We start from the raw sequence: 20,847 nt of genomic DNA on the forward strand, positions 1-20,847 counted from the left end.
TTCCTATGCTGTTTAAACACAACAAAAAGGCTTCTTAAAATGAAACATTCAGCATTTAGTTAATTTTACTGATTTGTATCTCTGCTGTCATGAATGTGAACCAACCAAGTGATGGGTAAGGTAAAAGGCATTAATAGAGTGCAATAACACCAGCAAAGTGCTCTGCATATTTGCTCATGGAGATCTAGTTATTCTCTTAATTCTGGATTGAAATCCTTGTTGTTTGACAGCCCTAGGCTGGTCTTTCTGGAAATTCATCAGTTAATATCAAATCACCCTCCTAAATTCCTTGAAGATTTTTGCATGTACTTAAATGTGCATCAAGGTCTTTCATACAGTTTGCTTTATGACCCATTTGCTTTATGACCCGAATTCACATCAGAATTCATACAGTTGAAAAAGACAGAGAGGAAAAAACAACAACTACAACTGCTGCAATCCAACATGTCATGTAGTTTCCAGGTTTTAATACTGTTAGTATGGAGGGGGAGTGTAGATGCTATTTTATAATAACAGCTTCTGCTAGCCTCTCTGCCATTTTACATCTCATCCTTTGCACATTCTACATTTTGATTGTTTTTATTTTTCTATTTCCATTTTAAATATGGCAGTCCACTTTTTTTCCACTTACGGTAATAGTAATATCTCCCGCAGCACCAACAAATGTCCAGCTGAAAAAAATCAGCATTTGAGGTGGGGGGTTAGGCCTTTAAGGCAATAACAATGTTATCTGTTTACCAAGGTCTTTAACAATGAAGAACATACACATACACACAAACCAGAAGTGTCCAGTGTTTGTGGAGACTATATAACAATGTCTTAACAACTAACAGAGCAACCATTACACTGCTGACATGTACACTTACATTAAAACCTCTCAATTAGTTAAGCACAGAGCACAGGAAATACATTCATGCATAATTATTCAGCTAAAAGGAAAGTTATTTTACATACGGCTACCTTAATAAGTCAGTACGGGATCCTTGCTAATCCTTTAAACATTTAAAAAATGCTTAGCCCTCAGCATTTGATTCAAAACACTGGTAATTATACAAAAAAGGGAAGTCCATAAAAGTATCCACAATACATAACTGAACATGTAATTGCAAATTTAGGTAAAATATGTAATTATTGTGTGCTGAGACACAGTTGTAGTTCAGTTATGCTTGTGAACAATTTCATACTGCAGTTAACTGCATGTATGTATTTTAAAGCTAATGGAATAGGTTAGGTAATATGATTACTGTTACACTTTCTTGGCATAAGAGTTTTAAAAAAACCTGTAACTGCTTTTTTACAAAATTTGTAACTCCTTTAATACAATATTCTTACAATGTGCAAAGTGTAACTCCCATGTCTGGACATGGCACAGATAGGGGCAATGCTGTGAGTACAAGCCCTGCCTTTTGTTTAGAGAAATTCTGCTCATTTCTACCACCATGAAATGTTACAACCATAGCAGCTGCTGCATTTCTTTTGAAAGTAGGCTGAAATACAAATGACCAAACCTGATTTTTCAGCAGGGATGGTAGGAAACAGCCAGTGGATGAGCAGGGGCTTTGTAGACCCAAACTGGGACTGCGAGCCTGCTGCTTCCATGGTCTGTTGCTACTCAGGGGTGGCAGTCCTGAGGAGGGTGACCCCCTTTCACACACACGGAGCTCTGATATTCTAAAAATGGCATTGAAACTCATTAGCCGGTTCATTTTATTTTAGCTAGTGCTCTGACCAATATTATGTCTTGCACTTCTTCACCTGTCTGTGTCCATCTGTTGCCTCTTCCCATGCTACTTGGACTACAAGTATTGTGGGGCAGCACCAACACTTACTCTTTATTGTACAATATCTAAAACAAATTAGGGCAGCATCTTGGTCTGTGACATTGGGTTTTGACTATGGAGTCAAATCACCCATCTGATGCAATAAACTTTTTTTCCCTGTTACATCCTGCTCAGGTTTTTGGAACATAAAGGACACAGAAGGCTGTTATCAGGAGGTGGCAAAATCTGCCACAGGGAGTGAGAACAGAAAAGAGATTATAATTCTTGCTATGTGCATGAAAATCATAAGGGTACTAAAGAGAGAAATGATAAGATATACAGTGCCAGAATTCCAGTGATATGCCTGAAGTTTTTCCAGGGCCAAACCATATTTTCAAATATATTCAAATATTTTCAAAGTCCAAGTCCCCACCTGTTTCTCAGCAGAACGCAAATTAACACTGAAATTCCCTTTCCTTTGATTTAGATATATTGTTCACACAAAAATAATGAGTCTTAAACATAGGCCATGTCTAACAGTGATATACTCAGAAAAGTTAAGACAAAGCAACTACAGGAGTGACATCAGTGTTAAGGCACATTAATCACTCCTGTAGATGCACTCATTCAAGAGCAAAGTAGCCTTGGTTCACTGTAACTTAATTGCTAATTGCCATGGAGGTTCACATCCTCAGAGAGGATTAAACTAGAGTAAACTAGGGCTACCTTATTTATGCATGAAAGAGTCCTTATAATGGTATGGTATACAAAGGGACACTTCACAGTGATTGCCAAGTAATTTTATTTTAAAAAAATATGTATTAGCATATATAGAAACAAGAAGTGAGAAGCTACCCATTAACAATTGTTTCTTTTAACGACTGTTCAGGGATATGACTCTCCCTGCTTTAATTCCACAGAAATCTTAACAAGGCCATTGGGGCACTCTGGTGAAAAAACAAAAAAACCCAATCTCATTTAAACTGCAACTATTAAAGAAAGAAGAAAAATGAAAGTGGAAAGAAAGTGAAAACAAAGGACAAAGGTTACTTCTGTTTGTTCAACAGCATAGCTTGCACATGATTCAAGCACCGCTCTCCGTGACAAGTGATGTAAATATGATCGTTAGCAAGGCTAAGTAGTTATTACAGTGCTAAGCCTGGTGTTGCCTCATTGCCCAGGGACTCAGCAATGCTCTTATTCCTCCATCCCACAACTGAGCAAAGGGATTCCAAGGAGCTATCATTCTCTTTGCTTGTGTGCTATACCAAAAATTCTGCAATCCTATGCTCTTTCAGATATTCAGCATTTGTCCTGTAGTTTTCAATCACACCAGGATTTTACCAGTAAGTTCACAGGATCAGAAAGTTTGGCTAATCTGGTAAAAACTTAAATCACTTTGGCTTTTAGTCAGACAAGTTATTGGTGTCATAAGTTACAACAGCATGTCAATATTCTAATTAAATCCTAGGGGGGAAAAAAATCAATTATTGGGCAGAGCTTTGTCAAACTTCTGCTCTGCTCTTGATTTTAAAGTCTGCGTGACGCCATTGTGTTGCAGGAGCAGTGCTGTCCTGTGTTAGAGGTTTGCTTGCTCTAACGCTGCCTGCTTGCTTACAAAAGATGAGAGAACATACACAGAGTATTACTAAAGCGCAAGACAGCAGCAGCAGGAGACTAGTTTGAAATCTTTCCTTCTGATCGCTTTATTTGAGATGCAAGACACGCTTTTGTCACTGGTTTTCTTTCTCAGGATAACAGCTATGGTTACCCTTTCCATGACTTAAAACCCTCACCACTCCAGTAACACCTTCTGCTCATAGCTAATAACTGCTTGTTGGTGCAGCTGCACCTGGGTTAGTATTGCCTTTTTTCTTGCAGTGCTCCCAGAGCAAGGCTAAAACCCAGTTTTGACTCTAGCTTTTCGGTAGCTATTTTCTGAAACTTTCAACCTGTCTCACACTCATTTAGTAATATAAGCTTAAAACTACTTGGTTTTTTGTATAATAATATTTTGGGTTTAACGGTTTTTTTAAATGTATTGATTGCTAGAGTATAGCTTAAATACTCCCCACTGAAAACACGGACTGTCTATCTAACATTTACATAGTCACCTTTCTACATTTGATAGGAAAATTGGCTTATTTTTGACAGAAAGTTACCCAATTGTTTCATTAATAATATTTTATACATAAATGACTTGTTTTAGTTACCAATAATACTAAATAATCTTACAACAATTACAACAATCTTACAACAAAGTCCAAAACTTTTTGAAATATACATAATCTCAAGGCATTATTTGCAACTGCAAAAATGACCAAATTTGCAAATAAATTTCTTCGAAGGAGTTTAGTTTGCTACAGAACATTCCCTGTTATAAATGCTATGCACTGCATCTTCCCTCTGATCTTAGAATACTTCCTTCTTTCTTAATGAAATGCATCTAGCTGTCTGAAAAGATAACTTTCAAAAAAGCTTGAAAAAACAGTTCCTCCAATTACAGTGTACAGTAATTGCATCTACAATGACCGATGAACAGTTTCTGCTAGACACTCCACACACAGACAATATGCCTAAACTCTAATATCCACATAAATTTAGTATAAGACTGTACGCCCCACAGACTACTGCAACAAAGCATATATTATAGATCTTAATGTGTAAATACAGATTTGTAAGCATTAACGAGCAGTGTTTTTCTTTGACTATGTGTTTCCCTCCTAATTTGTTAATGACAAAGACAGAGGGAGTGAGTGCACCCTCAGCAAGTTTGCAGATGACACCAAGCTGAGCAGTGCAGTTGAAACGCTACAGGCAAGGGATGCCATCCAGAGAGACCTTGACACGCTTGAGGAGTGGACCCATGTGAACCTCATGAAGTTCAACAAGGCCCAGTGCAAGGTCCCGCACCTGGGTTGGGGCAACCCCAAACATGGATACAGACTGAGGGATGAATGCATTAAGAGCAGCCCTGCAGAGAAGGACTTGGGGATACTGGTGGATGAAATATCAGACATGAGTCAGCACTGTGCGCTTGCAGCCCAGAAAGCCAATTGTATCCCAGGATGCATAAAAGGAAGCATGGCCAGCAGGTCAAGGGAGGTGATTCTCCCTCTCTACTTCACTTTCATGAGATCCCACCTGGAGCACTGCGTCCAGCTCTGGGGCCCCCCGCACAAGAAAGACATGGACCTGTTAGAGTGGGTCCAGAGGAGGGTCATGAAAATGGTCAAAGGGCTGGAACACCTCTCCTATGAAGAAAGACTGAGAGTTGGGGTTGTTCAGCCTGGAGAAGAGAAGGCTCCAGGGAGACCTTATTGTGGCCTTTCAATATATAAAGGGGGCTTATAAGAAAGATGGAGAGAGACTTTTTACCGGGGTCTGTAGTGACAGGACGAGGAGTAACGGTTTTAAACTAAAAAAGGATAGATTTAGATTAGATACAAGGAAGAAATTCTTTACTGTGAGGGTTTTCCAGAGAAGCTGTGGATGCCCCATCCCTGGAAATATTCAAGGTCAGGCTGGTCAGGGTTTTGAGCCACCTTATCTAGTGAAAGATGTCCCTGACCATGACAAGGGGATTGGACTAGATGATCTTTAAAGGTTCCTTCCAACCCAACCCAACCCAACCCAACCCAACCCAACCCAACCCAACCCATTCTATGATTCCATGATTCTAATTTTTAATGGAGGTTTCCTAAGGACTTTTTTTAAAGTTACCTGGAGTATTTGATTTGAAACGCAAACAGCTATTTCTAACTGCTTCTGGTATAAAAATGCTGAATAAAAGCAAAGCAACACTGCAATGAGCAACTTCAGGAAAGAAAGCATAATAAACAGCCATTTCTATCATCTCTGTCACAAACAAGGAGTTGAGCTGGTTCAGCACAGGCATGCAAGTTACATACATCATTAACTCATACTCCTTGACTATCTGGAGCATTTCTGTGTTGACAAGCCCTGAGTCATCCCTCCAGGACCTTCCGTATTCCTGTTTTCTCCCCTGTGATCCCTGCGGGCAGGCAGAGCCAGCATCTGCCCGGTGACTCTGCAGCTGTCCCACAGCACTGCAGGAAGCGGCTGCACCTGTTAAAACCGAGTGTGGAAAGCTTGTGGCTCGGTTTAAGAGATTTAAGCGGCTTCCGAACTGCGAGTATTGACAGAGCAACCCTTTTCTATGTCACTCTATGGGGCGTTCAGAAGGAGAAATTCTGCCAAGTTACACAGGAGGTTTAAAGAGCTTGTAGGTGGTCAATGTTCACTTTTAACAGCACCTGTTCATGCGCTTCGTGCACTTGAATAGTCCTTCCGGTTTCAATGGAGCCACTTGTATAAACAAATACTCAGCAAAATAAGGAGGGGTTGTGTGCCCTGTTTTTTATTTCCACTTGGGTCATTTGTTTAATTAGAGTACAACTTACTTATAATAAGAATGATATCTTAATGGCACATGCTGCCTCAGAAAGGAACCTGTAGGGTTTTTTTTCCTTAAAGATAAACCATGAGGGAAAAATATTAATAATTTTATCTATAACTCACCTCAATGATTAAGAAAAAAGTGCTCTCAAAAAATTCAAGAGGGCTGTTAAAACTAAAAACAAAGGGAGGGTTGTTTTTATAAAATAATCATTCATGTAAACTAGTTCACTGTGAAGTCTTATGAGCTCAGAAAGACTACATATAAAAGCCTGTTCATAGGTGTCATGATCACGGCTTTTTAAAATGTTGGAATGAGTAAGTTAAATTCAAAAATTTTTTGAGTTCTGATGCTTTCTAGAAGACAGGACAGACCAGAAATATTTGCATATAAATAGCTGCAGACTGTGCTCTGGCCTCAGGCTGGGTCACAACAACCTCTAAATAACCACGAGGAATCTTTTTATTGGTAGCTTTGAATCAGGCAGCGTGTTGCCTGAAATTAATATCTCTTCTTACAAAGCAGCTAGTTCTATTTCACACTTGTAAAAATTAGGCTAAATGAAATTGCTGTACCAGAGGCTCAAGAAACTGGTAGCAGTTCAATGTTCACTTTCTGTTTCTCTCTTGAACGTTGAGTTACGGAGCAGAGCGAGAAGTTGTCTGTTAACATACCGAGTCAGCCATATCCTTATCCATGCATGTGTTAAAACAGTTTCGTTAATATCTAATGCAGTGGGAAAAGCCCATTCCAAAAAAGACAAACAACAAAATGTGTTGAGGACTCTATACAGGGCATATATTTGAGCTGAAACACAACTTGAAATTACTTAATTGAACTATAGCTGCATGGAGAGATTCAGTCAGGACTAGTGTGTTTTTACAGTAGCCACTGCACATATATATGTAATCTGTCAATTCCTCAGCCCTGTAGGGCCAGACAACGGGTAAGAGAAGGAAATATTAATCCTACATAACTTAACCTAATCTTAGGAAAGAGTTGTCTCTTGTGTGTTACAAACCATACTCCTGAGCATCACAAAAGAGCTGCTCTGTTGGGGAGTCTTCACATGTAAGCTGACATCTGGTCCTCACATCCTTCATGGTGACCTTGGCTGGGGTCACCCCAGTAAGATAACACCTGTACTGTGTTGAAATGGCTCCTGAACTGTATATGGACTATTTCCTTCTTGTGAGGCACAGATATTATACTGGTTGTGATTATTTTACCTTCCTGATGCTTGAATTTAGTGTCCTCACTGGGTTCATGCTATATATTGGATGTCTGTTTGCATGTCTTGTTTTGCATATTGCATTTGCGTTAAGTTGTTTGTTTACATTTAAAACACATGCACTCATTTCCTACTGTACAGCAATTCTGTTCAAAAACTTTACAAGGTAGCAGATGTATAAAAAGCCTCATTTCTTCCTCTTTGACAAAAAAAAGTTGTATCTTCTTCAAGATCATTGGGTAATATTCAGGTGTTCCACACAAAACAGGAAAAGAAGCAGCGTATTTGTACAGTGAAGAATTTGTTGGCAAAGGACTGATTTCCATCAACTTGTGACAATTCCTTTTGACCTCTCTGGGAAAGTTCCATAGATAAATATATTCTGTTTTAACCACTACCCTTTACACAGTGTACACAGGAGAGAATAAAACTTGCCTGGGAAAGATTTCTTGTTCCTTTTTGCACAGGCACAAATACATACAGAGAGCTGGAATGGATAACAACCTTTTCTTGTACCATTATCTTACTTCCAAAAGTAAGGGCCTAGTGATCTTTCTCTTTTATGAGCTTGTACATGTCCTTCTTAGCAGGCATTTTTCATTTGCTAAATGTGAGCATTTTGGAGGAGAAAAGGGTTTTTCCCCACAAAACACTACAGTTCCCAGGGCCCTTGCAAGTTCCTTTGATGGCACTGTCATTCTGCGCAGGAAGCCATTTATTCAGTGCTCTTTTATGGGCCGTATTCATTGATGCCCTTAGAACAGTCTCAAATGGAAATATAAAGTAAGTTTTAAACTGGCCTCCTCTCCACACAGAAAACTTCAATTGATGTTGAAGGAGTTTAATGCTTTGTAGTGCAGAAAGAAAAATAAAATCCTAGGTACTAAGGTGGAGGTCTGAAGTGATGTCTAATTGAAGAGAGTTATCTGTGAGCAAAATAAATTCCTCTACTACAGATCCGGGAAGAGCTCATCAAAGCATGACACAATGCTGAGGGCTCTGCCCTTAACATGGAAAGGTGTGTTTCCACTCCTTTCCAGAGGCGCAGTCAGTTGCAGGCAGTCATTCAACAACTATTTGATAGTTGGTAAAATATTTACCAACTAATTGATAAAACAGGGCTGTTGCCATGGTGTATCTGAAATATGCCAGTATCTTTTCCCAGTCCATCATTCACTTCTTACAGGGGTATATATATATCCACTGTAATGCATCCCCCTGTGTTTTTCTGGGAGAAGGTAAAGAAGGTAGCTGTATGAATGTCTTATTTTTCACATGCAAGATCTAGTGCATAAAGACTCTTTTTTCAGGCAGCCATTTAGAAGACTCAAACAGATGGGTTTTCTTGCTGCTGAGGGCTTTTTGTTGTTGGGGTTTTTGTTGGTTTTGTTTTTTAATAGGTAAGGAGTGGAAAAATCATGCAGTCTACTAATGGCATGCCTACATCCTCCAGCCTATCCTTTCTGGAGGGTAATGCTCTGACACTTCCAGATATTTGCTGGGAGAAAAAGAAAGCATTGCAATAGGAAAGATAAAAGTGCAGCTCATTTTCTATTTTCCACTGTGTAGCTTTGGGGTTAAAAACTCCAGGAATTCAGAATTATAGAGGGGCTTTTTGTTTGTTGGTTTTAATAGGGGTGCTTTACAGCTTGGTGTGAAGAGGGCAAGTCATGAGAATATGGGAATGGTCTCTTAGGTCTCCCTGGCATAGCACTGAATTGCCACTACTCAAAAGAAAATAAGTTGTTTTAATCTCCTTAAAAAGGTGAAGCACACATCTTATTATTGGCACTGACCACCAGCAGCACTTCCCAGAGGGATGCTGTAGTGCTGTCCTCCACACAGGTGTCAGGGTGGCACCTGCAGGGAGTTCCCCTGCATCATTCAGATCTGCAGAGTCAAAGCTCCTGGGGTGAAACTCTGGTCTACTGGGACCTGCTCGCAACAGCTTGCCGGGTATTTACTGGGACACTATTTCCCCCCTTATCTTTTTTTTTAAATATAGTAGCTGCATTACTGAAATAAAATGTAATACAGTTTCTTATAGTACAGATTATGAGGGGAGGTCTCCTGTTTTCAGTTCTCTTCCCTGAGGATCTTTCCTTTGACGTTAAAATGAGACCATCTTACTTTGACTGCATTTACTCCAAAAGTACCCTCTTAATGTCAGAGAACAAATTCACCTCTCTAGACAGCATATTCAGGTTCAAAATCTTTTATGAACTCCACATCGAAGCAGTGAGTAAGCCACAGTAGCCTTAGTGGTTATGTGAAACATCATTTCATGTAGGGAAAAAAAGGGTACTACTGAGGTTACATTTCAAAAAGATCTCAGCACAAGAGAGGCGTCAGAAGCGTTATAATCAACCAGTCCAGCTGCAAAGCAATGCTGTTTAAGAAGACTATGCACACTGTAACCAATGCAGAGACCTGTGACACATACAAGGTATAAATGTACTGATCAGGATATAATTATCGTTGGCTTGCCTTGAACCTGAATATAAGTGCAACCAACATGTATTTCATAGCACTGTGATGGCATAACTAGACACAATTTTTATAAGTATATAAGCAAAGTGATCACCAAAGGGACAAACAAAGATAGTAGAAGGCACCCAAGCAACAAAAACCTGGCAGGCAGCAGACAAGATAAGCACAAGTGACTGCAAATAGACAGTACATCATCCAAAGATGGAAGATTGGCAAGAAAAAGAAAAAAAGATAAATGGTGTTGGTGGGAGGGCAACAACATAAAAGCATGAGGCTTAAACAAGCAAAACTGGAGAAGGAGGAAGACAGCCCACTTTGATCATGAATTCTCTCCTTCAGGAGCTCTCAAGTCTGACTTTGGCAACTGAGAACCATCAAAGACTGTAACCAACAATGCTAACTTTGCAGCATCAGCTCTGGGGTACTGTACACTTAGAGCTAACTTTAAATTGATTGTTAAAGACCAAGAGTTTTGTATACATAGTGATGATGATCAACATTATGTAAGATTTAACCATTAGCAAGAATTAAGCTGCTAGTGAATAAATTCAGTAATGTTTAATTTTATAGTGTAAAACTGACCTAATTTGTCAGTCTTCTAAACACTCCCATCACAGCCATCTCTGATTCCCTCACTGACATAAATGCTTTTAGTTGCAACAGCTTAGTCACTAGGAAGTGGTCCTTGCAAATATTAGAGTCAGCTCAATGGGGGAGAGACTGAACCCCAAAAGAAGGAACTTACCAGTGGATGAGGGAGAGGAGGGGGTGCTAAGGGAGTTTACTCCTTTGCCACATGAATACATGGTGCAAATAAAGGCAGCTCTGCGGCATCACTTATTAAGCCTGCACCTTGCTTAGTGGTGGGTGCTTTGGTAGCACCAAGTAAACCTCTTTGACACTGTTTTTGGTGTGGAAGCAAGGCACCTGGAGAAAAAGTAGCTAGAGGCAATATGATAAAACAACACCATTCAGACAAGGCCTTTAAGGAATTTGTTTGGAGGGGCAGAGAAGAATAGCAAATGAGAATGCACTTTAACAACAACCAGTATAAATGCACAACTTCCACACTTGCACAACAGTCTTTTACTGAACAAGAGCAAGAAGTAGAATTGAGCCTCAGTCAATAACCTCTGAGGTGGAATGCTCATATGATGGGGACAAATACACATTTTTTTAAGTTTACATCACACTTTCTTTCTGTATTTCCGTGCTATTACCCAGAAAATCTATTGCATTAAAAGTAATCCCTCTTACTCTCAGGAAAATAAAAATGTGTAAAAGTTACCATGCAAAATAAATACTCCCATTCACCCAAAATGTAATACAGTACAAGAAGAATGACTACTCATTTGAAAAAAGTTGTCTGCCTCCCAGCACTACTATTCTAAGCCATTTATTGATTCACCATTATCTTCTGAGAAGACTATTAAGTCTTCCTAGTGCACCCATTCTCGTCCTCTGCATAAATGACAAATCTTCACTGTACTGCTTGTTTTTTTTCTCTAAGATCTGACTGCAATTGCACGTCACTGTATTTGTACTAAATATTCTCTGCTTTAAATTATTTCATGGGCTACATCAATCCTACCTAACGTTGTCATGCCTTTGAATGTAAATCTTGTGGAAAATCCTTTCAGGAGGTTTCAGGAAATCTTCCTTCATTTCCATTGCAACATTCCTGGGCAAAAGACTCATCAAGAGACGTTCCTAAAAGAAAATGTAAACAACATCAGTTTTGTGGTATAGTGTGCGACCATTATTCAAAAGTTTTAAACTAGCAAACCAGACAATCTTTTCCCTAATCTAGACTGCTTCCTGAGAATTTCTGCTGCATAAATAATATGAACCATTTCTCTCAAACTTCTGCAAACTGTGTGGGTGTCTTTTTTAAGTCTTCTGCACTAAAAAAAAAAAAATCAAAACACTATACAGAAAGGGAAGAGCCAGCTTCAAGAGCAGATAATCGTCCATAATTTTCATTAACATCACAATGCTAATAATAACAACTTTATTGTTAGTAGCATTTTTCTGTCTGGAAAAGACTTCCCAGGATCATTTGGTATCCTTTTGTGTGTCCTATTTCTGAATCTAATGAAAGTGTTACATTACAAGGACTATGACAGCTGGTTATTAAGCAGTGAGAGTGTATGATAGATTTATCCACTGTCTGAATCAGCGGAACAGTAATAAAGGTACAGTTTTAATGGCATCTTAGCCAGTGTGGCAATGTCGGCTCCAGCCAGCTCAGTAATGGAATGTATCAGTACAAGCCCCTGGTTAAACACATCTCTTCTTGCTAATATCCACAGAGAGATTTTTAGCATGGGTCACTGACCTGCATAAAAAGGACCTCTAACGTTTCGGATCTTGTCAGTGTTGACTATAAAGGCCTACGTAGTTTTCCCACATATTCTGGTCCATTCACAGGTATCACCTGGAAAACTTGCAGCAGGTGTTCTTAAGTGTTGTAAGGTGCCCTTAGATACCTACTTAAGTTTTGTTTTCACACAGAAAACACTTGCCATTTAAAATGCAGTTCCAAGCTTATCCATCAGACCTGCTAGCTTCAGCCATGGCAACAGGCTGAATGAATTCACATAACCACATCCAATCTGTTTCATGAATCCCAGGTTCCAGAGAACATGGGGAAAGGCTGGAGCAAGGAAGATGTACCCTTGGTGGAAGAGGATCAGGTCAGGGAATAGTTAAGCAAACTGGACATACATAAGTCCACGGGCCCTGATGGGACACACCCACAAGCACTGAGGGAACTGGCAGATGTCATTGCAAGGCCACTCTCGATAATCTTTGATCAAACATGGTGACTGGGAGAAGTGCCTGAAGACTGGAGGAAAGAAAATGTCACTCCTGTCTTCAAGAAGGGCAAGAAGGAGGAGCCAGGGAACTACAGGCCAGTTAGTTTCACCTTGAGTCCTGGAAAAGCGATGGAGCAGCTCATCCTGGAAATCAGGGTGGTTGGACCAGATGACCTCCAGAGTTCCCTTCCTACCTCAACTATTCTGCAATTCTGTTATCTGATGATTGAGACACACCGTAATGGCAGCTGCAAGACACAACAGAAGTGCAGATCTTGGCCAAACCACATCCTCCTTTTATTTAAATTGACATTAAATAAATAAGGAGCAACAATTAACACTGAGAAGAGGGTATCTGCACAGACAAGTGCTTTGTGTTGCTCACATGCACACATTCACCAGCCAAAACCACCAAATAATACTCAAAGGTTTTCTAATTTTACAGTTTCTTCTGGAAGAAGACACATTGAATATTTATGTCACCAAGGAATAAGTTAAACTTTGCAGAACTGTCCTGGTACTTACTTTAGACTAAATTTCGTTCATATGTTTGTGGCAGTTCATGCGGACTTGAGGCTAAGGATCATTAACTAAGTCTATTTCCTACTGTTCTTACATTTATACTAAGAATATTGGAAAGAATATGATGGAATTAAATATTTGTTAACAGTTTATGCATAGATCACTTTCAGATTAACCAAACAGTCTCACATCTTGGTAGAAAATGGTTAATTACTATAATTTTTATTTTAATTTAATTAAGTATGCTTATATCTCTGCAGCAGAATTATATCTGGGTAACCCAAAATTTGGGTTAAAATCCAAACCAAATAGTTTTGTCAACAGTGGATCTTACAAAGCTCTGTTGCCGACTGCTTGTGTCTTGCAGTTGATTTACTGTTTTAACCAAAATATACTGAGGTTGTAAAATGAGCTGACCGCCTATCAAACAATAGGGAATCCACACAAGGTGAAGTTCGGACTGATGGTTAAATTCTGTGGTGCTTACGATGGTATAAACTCCAAAGGATGCTGGAATTTCATAAGTATTATCCTGGATGCCAATTCTATGATGTCTAATAAGGACTAAATGTTCACTGTAGCTTCTCTTTAAGTGAGCATATTAAATAAGATCTTTGCCATTTTGCTGAAATGGATAAGTAAATTCCAAAACTGATATGGAGAAAGAGTGGGATTTCAGCTTCTGTTTCCTAGAGAGTCAGACTAAAACAAAAAGACAAACAACCAAACAAAAATTATACTGACAGACTCTTACGGAGACCAGTGCTGACTGAATAGTTCTTCTATGGCTTGTAAACACAATTACAATACAAGATGTGAATAAAAAACTCACAGATAACTTCTGCAGTGCATGGCAAATAGCACAGAAGCCAGGGAAGTAATAACAATCATTACTGTGAAGGTAGCATTGGAGAGCTGCAGGATGCAGCACTTGACAGTGTTGAAACCTGCAGATGTCAGATGTATTAAGGGAGGCTACAAAAATGGTGATTCCTATACACGTTAGCTTGACTATTACAAGACCTGAAGGGAGCTTATGAAAATCCTATATCAAATTGTGATGGCTTGCTTTTTTCATTAGAGATGAAAAAGAAAAAAAAAGATGGATTACTGAGGAAGAATCGTAGAATCTTTACAAAGAGGGGTAGCAGCCTCAGACTCACTGAGCAAGGAAAGACTCAATTATGGCTTTCTCAAAGGGCAGCCACTGCTGACCTTTCAGGCCAAGAAGAGAAGCAGCATCGTGGCTGTAAAGAATTGTCACTGGAGGAGAGACTCCAAAATGTAAGAAACAACCTCACAATGGAAAGTATCGAAGCACTGAAAATAAATGAAAGACAGCATCTAGATATCTAAAAAAAATATAAGAAAAGCCTCGTTTATTTTGGGCAAAATCTCATCTGTCAAGCAAAGCGGAATTGCCGTTCAGGTCAGCCTAAGGAATGCTCGAAGACTCAGAAGTTTAGAGCTGCAAGAGTGAATTCATGTACGCCAAATACAGCCGTTGGAAGGTTTGGGAAAGGGCTCCGCCTGGATCTCTATTCAGCAAGTCCTACCATTGTTGGCTGATTTTTTTCATTTGCTCCTGTATGGCTGATCTGATTATAAAAATAATCTGAAAACCAGACTAAAAGGAAAACTAGATGTGCATGGCTGCATAGTGCATTGAATGGGACAAGTGACACCACTGAAGCAAGGCCAGTGACATTTGTGGTGACATTCATGCTTCAGTGGTTGTTGCCTCTGACAGGGACGGGTGGTGACAGAAAAAAATTGAAAGAGTGAGACAGGGAGCACTAATCAATTAGCAACAACTTTGACTAGAATAGAACAACACTCATGCTGCAGACCTTCTTATTGGTGACAAATGATGTTGTATTGAGGTAGCCTCAACATGTGGCATATTCCAAAATACAGGGCCTAGTAAAGAGAAAAATGTTTCCACGTTTTCACCTTGTGGATCTCACTGATCCACAATGCTGTTTAGGCTTATTACAGCTGGTTTCTACCCAGAAAATTAAATCTTGGTCCTATGACTAACTTATGCTATTTTAGGAATTTGTACTCTCTTCTTCTGCTGTAAATCTTCACTCAGCATTAATATGGTCTAAAGTGAAATCACATGCTGAAAAAAAAGATTCTTTTCAGAGATTGTAATAGTCTGTCAATGATTTTGCATTCCCTGCACAAATCTCACTAAGAAAAGAAAATAACAGATGAGGACCTGTATCTCCTTCATTCACATCATTTTTCATTAAATTTGTATTTTAAATTGCCAGTCCTAGCCTGGGATCTGGAATGCCACAGTGGGCTGCCTCTGCCAACTGTCTCATCCTCATTAATGAGGATTTCTGCACCATTAATGAAGACTTAGTTAATTTTGAAAAGGACACTCGATTTAGAAAAACGTCCAGATTTCTTTCTCCTACAGCAATGAAGCATTGCTAGAAATAAGAGAAGGAACAAACATTCATTTGACTCCAAGACAAGTCAAAATGTGCATACCAAGCCAATTAGTAATTGCTCAGTGTTACTTTGGCACTATTCAACAACTAGCACCGTTATGCACATGACAAAGAAGTAAAATATGCAAAGGCAGAGAAATGGAGAAAAAAAAAAATCGTTGCCAATTGTTACTGGCCAAAAAGACCCTATATTACTACTTGTTGTTTGCAACATTCTCAACCCTAATTGCAATTACAGGCTCCTGTACTGCAATTCTCACTCCAGGTTGGACCTGGGGAAAAACTTTAATAGGCTTGCAGTTATTCAAGACTTGGCTAGACAAAGCCACAGTTGACCAGATCTGGTGTTGCTGGCAGTCCTGCTTTGAGGGGGTGGTTGGACTGGATGATCTCCAGAGGTCCCTTCTGACCGTTGTGTACCAAGGGGAACAACAGCACAAGGATCAGGGGTGGCGGGTGCCTGTGGCTTCCTGGGTAGGCCTGAAGCAATCCTGCCACTTTAGCACACACAAGTGTGGCTTCTATAATAGCAGGAGAGCTCAAGGCTCAGCACCATCTAGCAGTAGCGTGATATCTCTTTCCCCAGAGGGGAAGAGGAAAGAAGCAAGCAGACAACAGAGACTGTTGAAGCAACAGTTTCCATCATCTGCATGCTCTATGTTGCCCCAACGCTCTCTTCAGCCTTCTCCAATTTGGAGGCTTCTCAGCACAACTCCTTCTCCCATCCCCATTCCTGGCCTGGACAGCTTCTCCCACCCACACCCCAGCTCTGCTTTTATGGGAGTCCCCAGTGCATGTTCCTAATACGTTTCTTGTGCCTGTCTTCAAAAGAAGATGCCTGCCCTCCTCCCATTTTGAAAATCATTGTCTTTTTTATTTTACTGCTTCTTCCAAACACGTACGGCTTTCCCAAAGTCCCTTTAAAAATTTCACCTTGATTTATAATCGTTTCATGCAGCTCCCCAAACAATACTATCCACTCCAATAGCACATTCTATTCCTATTATATGAAATGATTTATTTTGACATCTGTATGGGAAATGACTGTGATACTTTTTCAAATTCCTTCAACAAGTTGTAAATCATTTATGAATCCACTCTCCCTTCATCAGAAAAGAAGGCTGAAATGCAGAAAAATGTCTTAATGTTCCCAGCCAGCATCTTCTCCTTTCTTTCCCATTGCCTGCTGTGCAGTTGGATTGACCCCTCACAACCTTCTACCCATAAACTGGATGCACTTGCTGTGCTTCTCCATGATAAATTGTATTCCTGTAGATTATCATATGAGATAAATAGAAAACAAAATGGAAATCTTATTTATAGTCAGTACAGACTATTCTATCAAAGGAAACAGTTGTTGCCATTTTTTCTGAGATACAGAAGAGAAGCAACCAGAGGAACTGTAGCATTGCCTCAAAGCTGCGGGCTCTCATGTTTCTCTGGTTCTTTGAATGTCATTGCTCCTTGTCCTCTCATGCTACTGTATATGCACATCTAGTTGAATTCATTTTGAGAATAAAGTTACAGTCTGGACCTGCTGAAGGGCCATGCAGAAAAATTTACTGCTTTGCATGTCTTTCAGTCCCATGAGAACAGGACTGTAATGGATGCAACTCTATCTCTCTTAGTCAGCTTCACTGGGTTCCTCCTGAGCTGCTGCTTACAGCCAGCCTGCTGGCACTGCTGCTGTCACCCGCCAGGGAGCCTGGGCCCTACACCTGGCTTGGCAGAGAGCTCTGTCTAGTGGAGCTTGCTCGAAATGGGACTCAGAGGTTCCCAAGCTCATGCTGGGGAAAGCAGTAACTCTGGATGGCACTCTAGATCCTGGTCCTTTCTCACACTCCCTGGCACTGAACCACATCATTCGGGATAGACTGCATGCCCATGGTCCACTGCTTTTTGCATTTTCATAGGGACTTTAAAAAGAAAGAAAGAAAAAAGAAGCATGTAACAAAACCAGGTTTGGCACCTCTGTTTCCTGGCTGATAAAATATGAGTATTTTTGTTTGTTATAGTAACACTCCAACAATGATGACAAACAGGAAAAGGAACTCACAAAAGAAAGGAGCATTTTGATCATCTACTCTACAAGGTTTTTTACAATACAAAACATGAAATCTAACCCATCAATTTTTGCAGTCTACCACAGATCTTCTTTTGTTCTTGCTATACTTAAATGAAAAGTGCCACCATATTTAAAAAGTATTTTTTTCCTAGACAAGACAAGCATCAGTCTTGCCTATACAATATTAATAAGACTGTTTCAAAGTCAACTCATCTATATAATTTTGAGATTCAGCTTCTTCTTAGTCAGCAGGGACTCCAAAGTACATCCTAAATATTACCACCTGCTACCTAATTATACCTTGGTAAGTTCACTCTTGCATAATTTTAAAAGCTACTGCTTAGTGGGTTTATAGTCTCTGTCATCCCTACATGACACTGCACAGCCATTTTAATTCGCTGTAAGGAAAACGAAAAAATGAGAGCGAAAAGAAGCCTAGTGCAATGCATGGAAGAACAACTTTGTGTAAAACTACTAGGATTCATTTATACTTCCTGTAAGCTGGAAAACAAAGACAGCAGATTTCATTAGTGAATTATTTTAAATTAAACTGTGCTATGCCCTTTCTTCCAACTAAGTACAAGAAAAAGCACTGTTAAAGATGGTGATTTTTTAAAAGCCACAAGGTGGCAATGTTTCAGAACGTTCCTGAGATTTCTTGAAAAATTATATTTATCAGTAAGTCATTATTACAATCATAATCATAAAAGACCATCCATAAAGCTGCCATCTAATGCACAGATTTTGAGTAGTAAGAGGATGGCTAACAACATACAGTTACGGTAGATGATCAATATATTATGTATGAACTGCAAGATGGATTCAGGATGAGTAGACTTGTACCAGACCAATTTGACATCTTTCTATGGTTAACTGATTATTTTTGTTTAAATAAAGGAAAGGCAGGATATATCATCAGCATAGTGTTTACTGAGGCATTGATAGGTTCAACATGGAACATTATTAGTTACAATGGAGAAGGTAAGACTTTGTGAAAGAATTAGGGGAGGATGAAGTCTTGGCTAAAACAGAGAGAGCAATGGCCAGCATGGAGTGCAGAAGCATCGGGCTGGAGAGTGGGCATAAAGAGACCGTAAAACTGCTCGAAGGTACAAAGTTCACAGGACAGCATACAAGAAGTGGAATAAGAATGAGAAAAACACAGCAGTACATTGTGCCTTTTAGGTACCATCCACAAAAACACATGAGATAAAACGAGTTGGAAACCTCTGCATGTAAAAAAGCCCCAGATACCCACTGACCACTGAATGACTATGGAGTATTTATATGACGCTACCCTAAAAAGGCAAGTGTGATATCAGAATGGACTGGAAGATTGCTAGTAGGATAACTTGAGATCAGGTCCACAAATCTTGTTCAAACAGGAGCAAGAGCAGAGAAAGGCTATGAGGATAAACAAGGAAACTAGAAGTATAAAAAGCATAGCCTGTTTTCCTGGTTGCCCTCATATCTATTAAATCAGAATGCTCTAGAAATATATCAGCAAGGATTAATCTTCAGAAAGGCAAGCTAACAGTGTTGACACCAGATATAAACTGGCAAGGAATAAATGACTGCAGCATCAGCCTACCATTAATCTTTTTACTTTCACCCCATATCCTTAGTATTCACTCTCTCTGAAACCTAACTGGTAAAATTCAATGTATGCACAAAACCATCACAGAAAACTTGACAGGAAAAAGATGATACTCGTTTCAATTAATGGAAATCTTCCTACTGGCAGCGAGCAGTTGCTGAGCAAGAAGCAGCTAAATTCACACAACCAAAAAGTGCATTTATACTTAAGGCATCTTTATTTGCCTCACTATAGTGCAGGCAAGTAGCCATACAGATATAATCAGACCATTATCTAGAGCAGATAACTTGAAACCCTCCTTATGCTTGGCAGGGAAGAAGGAATAGCATTTCTGCAGTACATTGCTAGGGACAGGTATTTCTCGACTTCAGCAGTGATTATCTCTTCAAAGTGACCCCTTCAAACTAGGTGTGGAACACCACATTGTTTGTCTCTTCTGCTCAGTGAAGGCAGAAACAGATGGAGGAAAACAAGACAAGGCAGGGAAAAAAACAAAGCAGTGGCAAAACTCTTTGCCTTTCTGCAATGAACATGGGGAAGGAAAAGAGAGGTCTGAAAACTTCCCTGGATGCAACCACCAGTGACAGAATGATCAGCAATTATGGAATCATATCCTTAAAACATATATTTCAAATATACTCCATCTTGGTGCTCTTCTTTTGAGGAACTGGAGTTAGGAGGTAAAGCATATATCTCAACACAAACTGCTTATTTTAGTCTTGGTCACTGTTCTGTTCAAAAGATGTATGGGTCAGCAAAGACATGCTACCAACCATGGAAACATTGAGAGAAGGTTAGTGGGTATGGGAAGATAGTAATATGATATACTTGAAAATATCTGCTAGGAAAACAAAAAAAAACTCAAATGGGAGTTTTTGAAGTTTTTCTTATTTATTAAATGTTATTTTAATAAATGTCCTTGTTTCTATTTATCAAGCTCCAGTAGGATTTTAAGAAGCAGGTTCTTGAGGGTATATCAATGAAGATGAAACTTCTTTTGGCACAGAACAGCCACTGAACATACCATTCTAAATCTTCCTATGTGGAAAGAAAACATTTTGCCCATTCTCTTGCAGAGTCAGGAAGGCTAGGTTTCATCTTTTAGTGAAATGACGCCCTCATAGTAGCACTGACAGTATGTATATGTGTTGAGTATATATGTTAAAAACAAAAAGACACACTTAAAGCACAAGTTCCAAAAATTTAATTTCTTTATAAAAAAAGGCTTTTCTGATTCAAATAAAGAAGGACCTTAAAAATGATCAGGAAGAGTACCAATCATCTGCCTACGTTGTGATCAGAGGGAACACAGAAGTTCTAATGCAATTCCTAGGCAGGCCTGCAGCCGAGACACATGTGAGCTCAGGTTTGCTAGAGGCTGAAGTGCTGCACAGAGTGATGTGTTCCACTGAGAACAGGACTGGGACAACAATCCTGTCATTGTATCTCTCTCTCTTCTTTTCTTTTGAAGATGCTAG

General features: G+C 39.5%; 1 protein-coding gene across 1 annotated transcript in view; it reads right to left on the reverse strand.

The window, feature by feature from the left end:
* Positions 1-20,847, reverse strand: part of ADCY1 (adenylate cyclase 1) — a 158,692-nt gene that overhangs the window by 78,601 nt on the left and 59,244 nt on the right. Inside the window, exon 3 of the mRNA XM_050891589.1 lies at positions 11,493-11,611. Coding sequence (XP_050747546.1) covers positions 11,493-11,611 — 119 coding nt within the window. The remainder of the gene's footprint in view (positions 1-11,492; positions 11,612-20,847) is intronic.

Source organism: Gymnogyps californianus, chromosome 2 (genome assembly GCF_018139145.2).
Source record: "Gymnogyps californianus isolate 813 chromosome 2, ASM1813914v2, whole genome shotgun sequence".
Lineage (NCBI taxonomy): Eukaryota > Metazoa > Chordata > Aves > Accipitriformes > Cathartidae > Gymnogyps > Gymnogyps californianus.